This window comes from Gallinula chloropus (genome assembly GCF_964237585.1).
Source record: "Gallinula chloropus genome assembly, chromosome: 4".
Taxonomy (NCBI): domain Eukaryota; kingdom Metazoa; phylum Chordata; class Aves; order Gruiformes; family Rallidae; genus Gallinula; species Gallinula chloropus.
This window is the reverse complement of record NC_140088.1, coordinates 46,483,513-46,495,680: the sequence shown is the minus strand read 5'-3', so window position 1 is coordinate 46,495,680 and position 12,168 is coordinate 46,483,513. Positions and strand designations below refer to the sequence as shown.

Here is a 12,168-nt window from a genome sequence, read left to right as displayed (position 1 = left end):
CATTTAAGCTTCATTATACATATGCAAGCAACTAAAACCTGTAACTATGTCTAATTATGCTTTTATATTAAATATATTTATATTATTTTTATATTATTTCTATTACCTTCTTATTTTATATTATTTATTCTATATTATTTTAATATTAAATATATTTTATATTTATATTAAATATATTTATTTTATATTAAATATATTTATAACAGAGCAAAGTACGTCATAGGCACATTATGCTAGCGAATTCCTTCAGAAGCAGAAATTCAATAACAAAGCAAGCAAGGGAAATAGAGTAAGAAGTCAATTATAGGAAAAAGGAGTAAAAATGTTCCAAGAAAAGGGGGCTTTATAAATCGATGAAAATAGTAAGGATTTAGGAAGGAAGCACTCACAGAAAGTGAAACAAATTTCAGAATTACCACTGATCGGCTGCAGAGCATTCCCTTACCATTAACACAAATTGCAAAGGCTGAAAACACCCTCTGAGGAGAAACATGCTTTGCAGGAGTCTTTGCTGAAAAAAGGGCAGCCATTACACAACGAAAGCAGATCTTTAAACAAAAAAATGTCTAGATAGCAGTAAAACCATAATTACCTTGGCGTAGATACAGCTCTCATTGAGTTTCTGTAGTGTGCAATTGCGTTCACACATAGGGCACATGATGGTTTCATTTGCCTCGCAGATTTCTTTGCTTTAGCATGAGACAGGAAAGTAAAGGTTACAAAAAGGCTTTTAGCATTCTTAAGATTTTCTGAGTTGATGCCATTTGTGGTCTCTATTTATCGACAGTATGCCTATGCCACAAAATTGGCTCAATAAAATAAATTAAAAGAGAAGGTTTGGCTTGAAAAGACAAATTAGTCATGTTAAAACTGTGGCCCCTAGAATAGTATGTAATATTTTTGAGCATCATAGTACACTTCTCAGTAGACACGAATATCCCATTGTCTCCCAGATATTATAAGGAGAAAACCAAAGCACTGGTCCCTACCTGCCAACCCATTCACTGCGTAATTATCTTAGTGATGTAGAAGAAACCAAGTGTTTAGAGGGTGGGTGTCACTGGTATAACTACATTGGTTTCAACCAACTTAACCCAGTTTACATAGCTGAAGGTCCATTACACAGAATGATCTCATGCCTACTTAGATCAGTTAGTCACATGTGAAAACACACTGGCAGGGATTTCTGGCAGTATAATGCCAAGTCTTTGAGTTTTTACTTCTTAAAGAAGATTTTATATATAGGGCTAATAAAATAAAAAAACCCCAGCAACCAGAAAACCCCACTTTAATATCCTATGTTTGGGGAAAAATATCTTCAAGCCACATTCCACTGATTACAGATCCTAAGATTCAGGAAGATGAAGTCACTTCCTTCCTGGGGACCATTTACATTCAAAATATAGTACATAAGTGCCTTGACAAAGGCAAAACAGAATTAACAGAAGTGGAAAAATTAATTTTAAGGCCTATTTTAATTGTGGTGAGTAAGCTTCCCAAAGAACCAGAGCAGTTGTATTTCCCTATCCTTTAGCAATGTTGAAATGCTTGAAATGATCCTATGACACACTAGAAAAGTAGTAGTATAAACAACTGCCAGGAAATCTCTACAAATCTGTTTTAATAAACACTGTGCTTTCACTCTCCCTCTCATAAAAGCTGAATTACAGTTCTAATACTGTAGGGAAGATTATGCTTTTTTCCAAATGAATGCACCTATTAATGATGTAAGAGTAAATAGAAATAAAAGATTCTGTTTGCCCAGGTGTCACTTTTGTAATCCTTGGTCATACTTCACAAAACACCAGAATGATTAATTCACTAAAACCCTACAACATAACATGGAACCGACAAAGAAACTGTCCTAAGTAACCCTTAAGCCAGAATCACAGAATCATAGAATCATAGGGGTTGGAAGGGACCTCGAGAGACCATTGGGTCCAACCCTCCTTCCAAAGCAGGGTCCCTAGCTCATATTGCACAGATAAGTGTCCAGATGGGTCTGGAATTTCTCCAGAGATGGAGACTCCACACCCCCCTGCGCAGCTTGTCCCAGGGCTCCCTCACCCTCACTGTGTAAAAGTTCTTCTGCATGTTGGTGCGGAACTTCCTGTGCTCCAAATTGAGGCCATTGCCCCTTGTCCTGTCTCCACAGACCACTGAAAAGGGGCTGGTCATTTCCCCTTGTATCCCATACTTAAGATATTTATAAACATTCAGCCTTTCCTCATAGGGGAGATGCTCCAGGCCCTTAACCATATTCGTAGCCCTAAATGGGCACAGCCTGTCGTTTCAGAGTTGCAGAGATGTGTGTGTCGCATCTGAGTATTTTCTTGCTCCCCTTTTCATTCAAATTATTGAGCACAGAAAATCATATTTCAGGATGTGGTGTAACGGTTAGGCAATAATACAAACTTGAGTTAAAATCTTGGTTTCTTTAATAACACATGAAGTTTCAGAAAATGATACTGACAGTGACAGGTCCCATGCTTCAGCACCACTGTGCAAAGGCAGTGACATTTGCTACACAAGAGTCCATGACAGGTGCTATGTTAACTGTTACTGCAATTCAAACCTTCAGTATAAAAGAGCAAAATAAGCTTCTTTGTAGTGTCCTCACTTACATATCTGAAATCTGACTACAGCACATGCTGCACAGCACATGCTGTGCTCGTGCCTGACCTTTCTGTTTGACTGACAACAAACAGTGATAATGGATTGTACGCACAAACCCAACAGAACCAACCTCTTTAAAAACACCCAATTTTTTTTTATATAGTCTAATTAACATTAAATAGCTCAACATCTAACTTGAGCATAAAGACAGGAAATAGATACAGCACATAACTTGTTGAAGTTCCACAGTTTTGTTCCTGAGCCCTGTGAATATAATCCAAATACTTTGCAAGGTACTACAGTGTTTCTTCAACAGATGCTCCCTAGATTTTCCTCTTCGTTACCCTCGTTTCACAACTGAATCGCACAATGTGCTGCTGTCATTATAATCTCAGTAGCCTGGAGGACCTTAGAGCTGGCTCCTGGCAACCAGAGTATCATCAAGCTTTATTCCAAACTCACCCAAGTAAAAGAACATCCTCCATTCCAGCCTGCTTACAAAACTGCCTGTCACTTGCACCTGCTTTTTGGCAGGAAAGAAAAACGTCCCTAACCTCACAGAATGGAGAAACTTCTGTTTTAAAACAGGGGACATACATGCATATTTGTTTATAATAGCAACTACTCCCTGATGCCATGGTGTGTATGCAGGGTTTTAGTCTTCCCATCTTATTTCACCTTCCTCCTCCCCATACTAAACATATGAATCATTGAATGATTCAATAAGACGTTATTGTTTCCCTAAAAGTGTAACTCAGGAGAGAGAGAGACTATGATGAGGAATGAAAGGCAGTGTTATAGGGGCGTTCACTCTAGGAAAGGAGGAAGAATACCAACAAAAGGGAGTAAATGTGCTCCATTTTCAACTCATGGCAGCTACAGAGGAACTCTACAGAGCATCCTTGCTTTACACAGGGTGCAGGGACTGATGGCCTTGTGTCCGGCCAATGTGGGTTCCCAGCACAGGCTGAGATATATGTATCTATATAAATTTTAATAGATAAATAAACACAAAGAGCCACCCCACATCAGGACAGATCCTGAGCACAGAGCAGAGGCAGGCAATCGTACAAGTCGTAAACAAGACAAACTAGTTCTTAGGTGTGACATCATCCTGTACAGACCTCGAATTATTGCTACACAAAAACTATGGCTGGCATTACAAACCACATTTGGTTCTATAGCAATGTATGCTTATGTATTTGCTAATTCTTTCTCTGCTGCAACTGTGCTGGACCTCAGTGGAAAAAGAATAAAATGATCCTTTTCTGCCTGCAGCTGCTAGAGGGGTGTCAGGGCAGCTCCCAGCATCTGAGCAGTGAAGTGACATCGCTGAGGAAAGCATGCTGCTGCAAAAATATTTTCATCAGTCAGTAAGTTCAAATATTGTGGTATACAAAGCAGATGAAAAATAGGGGGTTTGGGCAGCATTTAGCATACTGCAAATCGACACTATCTAACATCCACTGACTCCTTGTAACAGGCATTACTGGAGTGAAGCCTGTTTCACATGAAGTAGTATTATATCAAATAATACTGGATCTGAGGCAGTGTGGCAGTTGTTGTCATAATGCCCTGACACTAGGTTTACATTCCTAATTGCCACTGGGATTCCTGTATCTAGCTTTTGCCAGAAGAACCTGCTTGACTCCATTTCTTCCTGACAGCTGCCGAACATAGCATCTGCAAACTGCGGTAGCTGCACTGCTCAAAATCAAATGATGCATTTTACAACTGTTATGGATGTTTACCTAGCAGTTTATTTATTGTGTGTTCCTGTAGTCATTTACTCTCAAAGCCCCAGAATATGGCAAGAGTAAGAACATTTAAGTGGTGCAGTCTGCCTGCCTGCTAATGGATGACTCCTGGCTGCTCTGGGTAGGAGGTTTCTGTCTTTGCCTCACTAACCCCTTCCCGGATAAGTCTGCAAATATTGGCAAGGAGCGGTGTCTGTCACCACTGACCCTAAGAATTAGTTAAGTACACATGATGAAGCAGAAGACATCCACATACACTTTATCAGGCCAGTCACAATTGGGTTGAATTCGTTAAGCTCAGTTCACGAATCCCCACATCTCACAGCAGGTCTTACTAACTTGGTCACAGCAATGCGCTGCTATAACAGTATTGCATCACAACTAATCAGTGGGGCTGTACAGATTCACACCATCAAAGCCAAGCAGGGCCATCTTCCCAGAATTAACACATCCAGATTACTCCACCCTATTCCTCGGAGGCACCTAAGGCTTATCGCAGAATCCAAGAAGGTTAGGAGTTGGAAGGGACCTCAAAAGCTCATCTAGTCCAACCCCCCTGCCAGTGCACGATCACCCAGACTAAATCACACAGGAACACATCCAGGTAGGGTTTGAATGTCTCCAGAGAAGGAGACGCCATGACCAATCTGGGCAGTATGTTCCAGTGCTCTGATATACGGTGGACTACCTCAATTTCAGGGTTTTGCTTCTGGAATAGAGTCCTGAACCCCTGAGGGGGCACCTTGGCACTCTGTGCAGCACAGCATTATACAGGCACCTTGGGATGGCACCAGGGAGTGAACTCAGATCTGCATGTTCTGCCTGCAGCTGCCCAACAGCAGTCTAGGGAAAAAAATTAGGATGTGAAAACATGAAAGCTAGCCTGCCTCTGTGTTCCTGCTATTTACACCCTGCAACCTTCAGCAAGCAAGATAATTGAGTCTATTTAAAGAGCCAAGCAGGATGTCATATCTCCAAGTCCTCTCAGGAGAAGCATATGGCAAATAATAGCTTACAGTTTGAAAAAAATTTAAAAAGTTCATTTTGGTACTGTCAATGCCAAATATTTCACTTCCACAAGGAGTGCCTAGGATATTAAGCTATACCTTGATAGTAGTAAATTATGGCCCTTTTTTCCCACCTTGTTGAATCTGTGCCATTGTACATCTAAACACAAGATTTACAGTTCAACAGTCCTAGTCCCTGTGCTCTAAGAACAGGCCGATCCTCTAATTCACATTAGATCCATGGCATTTTACAGATGTTTATCATGCAAATAACCCTAATACAGAGAACAATTTTGTAAAGACTAGCATGGTTTCCTGGCTGATGCATCTATGGCATTTAATTGCGTTTAACTCACTTCTGAAGTTGTAAAATCTCTCAGGAGTTTGCCATAGAAAAGAAAGCCTAAAAAAGCCTTAATTACACACCACTGCAGAGTTTATCAACTCGCTGTTAAACAGCAAATAAAGACAACTCCACAAAGACAACATAAAATAGTCCTGCTCAAAGGCCAAGAAACGTTTCCTATGAAATCTGACTCAAAGTATACTTACAGCCTAAGCATCCCGACTGTTTGGAGGAACAGTTGCAATTGGAAAAGCAAAAATACTGTTGAGTCTGATGACACCTAATGGCAAACTTTGTAATAAGGGTGCATCCTCTGAAATAGTTCCTAAAACTACAGTCAGCACTTCACTTGGCCACCCTCATCACTATTTCTGTACCGACATAAACCCTTCTCAGATCAAAATCGCAACAGCTGGGAACTTGTAAACTATGTCCACGTAGTTGTAACCTCCCTGAAGTTGGGTCTCCTGGCTGCAGTTATCACTGATGCAGTTAATAATCTGTGGGAGTCAAGGTTTGCCAGTGGTAATGCTGAGAGAAAAGAAAGTCTTAGTCAAGTCAGCTGAAGTTTAGCAACTGTACTCCACTCTGGAAGTTAACAGGTGAGATGGAGGTAAAGAGAGGGTACTCCTTAACTAGAATGCCAACCATTGCAGTACCTATGATGTTAGGATAAGCACTAGCTGTTTTTCCTTACAGACAGAACAGGAATCACTGCAGACACAGCAGCAAAATCACTTGCTGTCAATGGTACACATCCAGGTCGATACCAAGCATACAAAGTGGAAACAACTTGAGCGCACATCCCACTGTTTTGTTTGGTTACTTTTACATGATTATTGTTATCTGGAAAGCATTTATAAATATAATAATAATCTTAGTTCCTAATTTGCAACCAGCTATAATGTTTTTAAATCGGATTTTACCTTACTTGGCTGTAATCCATTGTAAATAATCCATAAAGGAAAACAAAGAGCCCAACCAGGGCAGCAGGAATAAGCATTCCAGTATACCACCCCAACCAGGCAAAATACAGTCCAATTTTTTCACCAAAATATCGCCTACATGAAAAGGAAACACATACATTATTTAAAGGCAAAACTTACTGTAACCTCAGTCTATCATAATGATAAGGAAAAGAACAAAAAGAGAGAGGAATAAAACACAAGGAAAAAAAAAAGCATCAGAAAAGAAAGCAGTTGCTAATCACCTACCAACAGATGCCCAGTAAGTTCCCAAGCAGAGGTCACTGCCCTCCCCAGCCAACTCCTCCCAGTTTTATACACTGAGCAATGCCATATGGAACGGAATATCTCTTTGGCCAGTCTGCATCATCTGACCCAGCTATATCCCCTCCCAGCTTCTTATGCATCACCAGCTTTCTTACTGGACTGAAAAGTCCTTGGCTAATGTAATTATAGGAAGAAAATTAACTTTATCCCAACCAAAACCAGGATAAAGTTTCACACTGCAAATTACCAAGCACCTGAATCTACGAGCCTTTTATGCAGCCCCATTTGAAATTAACAGCTCTGCACAAAAGACCACCCAAAAGAAGCAACTTAAATATTTTTAGTCTTATCTGATAATACAGAAGCGCTAAATTTTACAGGAAAGCATAAGAACAAGGAATGTGACAGCATGGTTAATGTACAGTTACCAAGTTGGCTGTATCACAGAAATCAGCTACTCTTCAAAGTTCTAATACCTGATTAAATCAAGAGGTTGGTATTTATACCACATTCCCCACCGTGCCCAACGCTCATATAAGAGGTGTCTGTGATTCTGAGCTCCATGGGTTTTGATGGGATGTCTGCTTTTGTGGCTTCCCTGAAAAACACAGAGAAAGAAAATCACGTTACCAGACCCTATGGAAAAGATACACACTTCTCAGGTATTTAAATCTCATTTTAAATGAGGAGGTAGCTATTTTTAATAATTAGATATCATGTTATGGCCACCTCTAGGACATGTAACACGTAAGCCTGACAGAAAAGACATGGCTACATATGCTGTTGAAATGGCAAGATGGTATAAGCACAAGGTTATAAAGAACTACTCAGCTTTATGTAGGACTTCAAGCACGGTGTTTGTATTTCACGAATACATGCCTATTTGTATACTTTCACCCATTTCAAATTTTCAAAATTTTTCATGAGGTGTCTGCTCTAACTTTTTTTCTCCTATAATTTTTTAGAAATTTCTGGCATACCAGCTCTGGTCTCTCCCTCATGCATTTCCTTTGACTTTATTTAACTCTTGTTAAAATGTGCAGAAAATCATGGGTTTTGTGTGGCATGTATTTTCTATATGATGGAAACAACAGGACTGGCATTATTTTGAAGCCTACACAGGACTCTCAGAGGCATTAAAAAGTGAAACACAGAATCAGCCTGACCTAAAAGAGGTCCTCCCAGGCCATGCCTGACATTTACAGACTGCTTGACAGCCTGAAACTTTGAATTCCCCACCCAAAAAGACCCCACCACTCAGTTATGGTAAAGAAAATTTTTCATCAAATAACTGGAAGTGAGCCACATCATTTCTTGGGAGGAAAGCAGAGCTCCCCAAAGCAGTATTTCAGTTAGCAAACATACAGATTCTTGACTCTAGTAGTTCCAAGTAATTTATATTTCTATCATTTATTCGAAATCTTGAGCATTCCCCACAATTGAAAGAACACTATTTACTTGTTGCAATCTGCTGACCCTCTGGTTTAAAAATGAGTTAAAACCAAAGCTAACCATAGCAAAAAGCCCAATTCTACTAATGCCTCATCAATGTCAGCACAGAACCACACAAAAAACGTCAAAACAGAGTGCATGTCCTTTGCATCACCTAGGAACAAAACAACTTATTCTCAGGGTCACCTAGATAAATGACTGCAGTGCATGAAGTGCTACTCAGTATTCTGTATTTTTAATGATTTTTTCCCTGCTGCTTCTTTCTGTATTGCTTACCCATAAAAGAGGCATTCACACTGGGACTGAATTTTCACTCTAATTTGCTCATATGATTTAAAAATCCCAAGAATAATTAAAAACCATAAGCCCTTATGACATAACATAACAAAGGAACATATACATAAAATGGATATGACAGCACTGTTGTGATAGCCAGAGAAAACTTTGTAGGGTTTTCTGACAGCAAAGCCAGCTTTTCCCTCACATCAGTAAAGCACAGCGAAAGCGTTAGCAACGATATTCATTTATTTATCTAAAATACTCCTTCTCTATGTTCCCAGTATTTAATTAATAATACCACATAAAAAAATTACTCTCGGCAATTTGTACACGACAGGTCAGTCCTTTGAAACAGGAGATGAACTCACACCATTCAACTCTAGTAACCACAGAGTTCACTACTGCAATTACCAAGCTACTCATTGGTATTTAAAGTGATGTGTGGCTTGGTTCTTTCTTTTTAATACACAAAGATTGTCTTAAAACCCTCTGAAGCCAAACACAAGTTTTGCATTTACTTCCCAGGTTTCTGGTCTTAGTAGACCGATCTACTAAAGAAGTTATCCAGAACTACTGAGGAAAGACTAAATAGGAAATACTGAACAAGTCCCCCTAACTTTGATCAAGTGCACAAGCTATTAGAAAAACATTTTGTAGGTGGAAGGAAAAAATAATTTAATACAGCTAATTGGAAAAATTTGGAATAACTGGTATTTTCATTAAGGACTCCACAGGCAATTTCTGGTTCATAAAAAAATATATATAAAAAAGGGATGATAGTATTCTAGTTCAGTAACAAAATTCTCCAGGAAGTGATTATAATACATTATATAAGAAAAATTTTAAAAAACAATATTAAAGTAAAAGATAGGAATAAAAATATCTCAACAGATTGCATTTTAAAATTAAAAGTTTGGAAGATAAAATAAAAAAAAAGTAGGATCTCAAAACATTAGTGCAAGCTTTAATCTAAATATAAAGACAAATACATAATTTATGAGGTTACCTCATGTGGTGGAAATGCTGCTTCATATGTTCCATTATTTAGTAATCTATTAATACCTAAAAAGAAAAAAAGTGCATTAGTGCATTAGTTCTGACATGAATTTTTTATACATATTTAATTTCAAGAAGTGAAAGTTTTCAAACTGCATATTGAGAATGTAATTTACTATTAAATGTTCAGGATGCTGCTAAGCATGACAATAATCAATAATCCCATTGGCTGTTTGATCAGGTCTTGCAGATCCTTCAAGACTTCTGGAACTGTCAAGCTACAGCAACTTTCTGAGGGCCAGTGTCTGCAACGCCTCTCTCAGGGTCGGGTGCTCATGCCAGATCAACTGTGAGAAGGTATTTATGTTTATGTTGTATTCATCAGAGCATCTGACACAGATTTTATGGGTGACCAGATGATCTGACATACACAGAGAGCAGTATGGACACGCAGTTCTTGAGGCAGCAAAACTCTGCAGTTTTAAAACCTAACTTGTTGGTATTTTGAAATAGAAGCCAGCTGAAGGAATTTCTGTATCAGAGCAATTACTTGCATCGTACCAGCTACAACATTTTGGATCAATTCCTACAGTCTTCCTAAAACCAGACTTGTTGTGGTATCAAAGCACATTGTAAAAATAAATAATAGATAACCATCAACAATGGTAATAAAAAGATTCAGTAATCTGTAAGAGCACACCCATAGCCAATATTTTCCTCAAGAAATAAGTTCTTATGATGGATTTCAGATTTGTCCATTAAAGGTACAAAATATGGCAAATTAATCTCATAGTGAAGACGGCAACCATCAACGTGAAAGGCACAGCATTTGAACCCTGTTTTCCATGATTTTTTCTTACTACTGCTTGTCTCCAGAAACTGAAGCTACAATTTTGTCTCTGAGCTGCATGGAGACCTCAAATAAGTTAAGTGTAGCTCACACTGATTATTCTGGAATGTAAGTGCTGGGTAGTAGCAGAACTACTAGGACCAGTCTAAAAAACATTCCAGTTTTCTGAGGTATAGCTTGTCTTTATTGTGGCTCTTGAGCCCATAATGTTACCCTAATCACTCCAATTTATTTTAAAGAATAAGCAATTCGGCAAAAAATATTGCCAATTTTCACTGAGTTGAAGAAAATAATTAATGTGTAATACCTTCAACATTGTTACTGAGCAAATGAAAAGATTTCAAGGAAGGATAAAATTGAGTTTATTCAAATGATACTTTTTCAGGTAAGCAGATATACCTTCAGGTTATGGAAAAAAAATACAGCATCCTCACCCATTTTGGATTTTCCATCTTCATACTTAGTTCTCTGCAGCATGTGATGCACAATTCTACTTCGTGTGGAATTGCTGAAGAAGCTGTCTTTGTTGTTTATTGTAAAACTATTAAAATAATTAATATCTTTTAATATTCAAAACAATGCCCAGGTGTTCAAACAGAGCTGCTTATATGTTTTCTTCTTACAGTAATTTATCTGATCTATACCCTTCCTGGTGCTGCACAAGATACATGATTTTACATCCATAGATGATCCTCAGGTCCAGTAAATTTATCATGATCACAGATTATTTTTGGGAAAACACAGCAATTAAAACTGAATTCTATCATGCCCTACTATATAGACAATTTCTGTGCTGGCTATACTTAACTAATTAAAAAATAACAATCTTCAGAAGCAGCGGCTGGTATCAAATTTGCTTTATTTATGAGTTGCCAGATGTTTGGTCATGAAACCACCAGAACTGCTGTTTATGAAAAAAAAAAAAAAAAAGTCTCCATACAGTGGACACTTGAGTAGCAGTTCCACTACCACTTTCCCTTACAGAAACCAAGGATGGAGCCAAATAAAGCATCCTTTCCCAGATGACTCTGGACTCCAAATGCCAGAAATCTAACATGCAAGAGCTTTTGCCTACTCAACTGTGCCAATAGTGACACTATTAGAATTGAAAACGTCAGCTGAATTAGTTGAGAAATAACACCAAAAGCAGGTGATTGAATTAATGCAATATAGTTAATTATTGAAAAAAACATTCTGATTATAATGCAATTAATCTGTCTTCCTGGGTAAAGTCAGTCCACTAGCATGTATCTTGACTGCAAAGAAAACAAATTGTGTTAAGCCTCATTTATACATCTACTAAAAGACTAATCACATTATAAAATGAAAAAAAAACCAGTCAGAATTTTAGCACATAATTTTTTGCATCCTGAAAAAATTTATAACACAGTTTAACTCCATCACCATATCAAGATGTTGCATGCAGATTTTATTAGGTGTATATATATATATTTATACTTTCATAGACAAAAGCATTTTTAAAACGCAGATTTGATAAGAAAGAAAAAAATCATCACTGTTTTTTAGCTTGTCTTCACATGTTCCCAACAACAGCTGTCTCAGGTTTTGCCTATGGAAATTATGCAATTACACAATACAAACTTGAGCAAGTTGTTTGCATTTTGTCATGTAA

The 12,168-nt window shown here is 38.1% G+C and overlaps 1 protein-coding gene across 2 annotated transcripts in view; it reads right to left on the bottom strand.

Annotated features, from left to right (window-relative positions):
• Positions 1–12,168, bottom strand: part of ANO3 (anoctamin 3) — a gene marked incomplete at both ends in the record, with an annotated part of 221,817 nt that overhangs the window by 41,087 nt on the left and 168,562 nt on the right. For both annotated transcript variants that reach the window (XM_084263699.1, XM_084263700.1), the window contains 5 exons: positions 593–689; positions 6,653–6,787; positions 7,435–7,556; positions 9,696–9,751; positions 10,970–11,076. In XM_084263699.1, the coding sequence (XP_084119825.1) occupies positions 593–689; positions 6,653–6,787; positions 7,435–7,556; positions 9,696–9,751; positions 10,970–11,076 (517 nt within the window). The remainder of the gene's footprint in view (positions 1–592; positions 690–6,652; positions 6,788–7,434; positions 7,557–9,695; positions 9,752–10,969; positions 11,077–12,168) is intronic.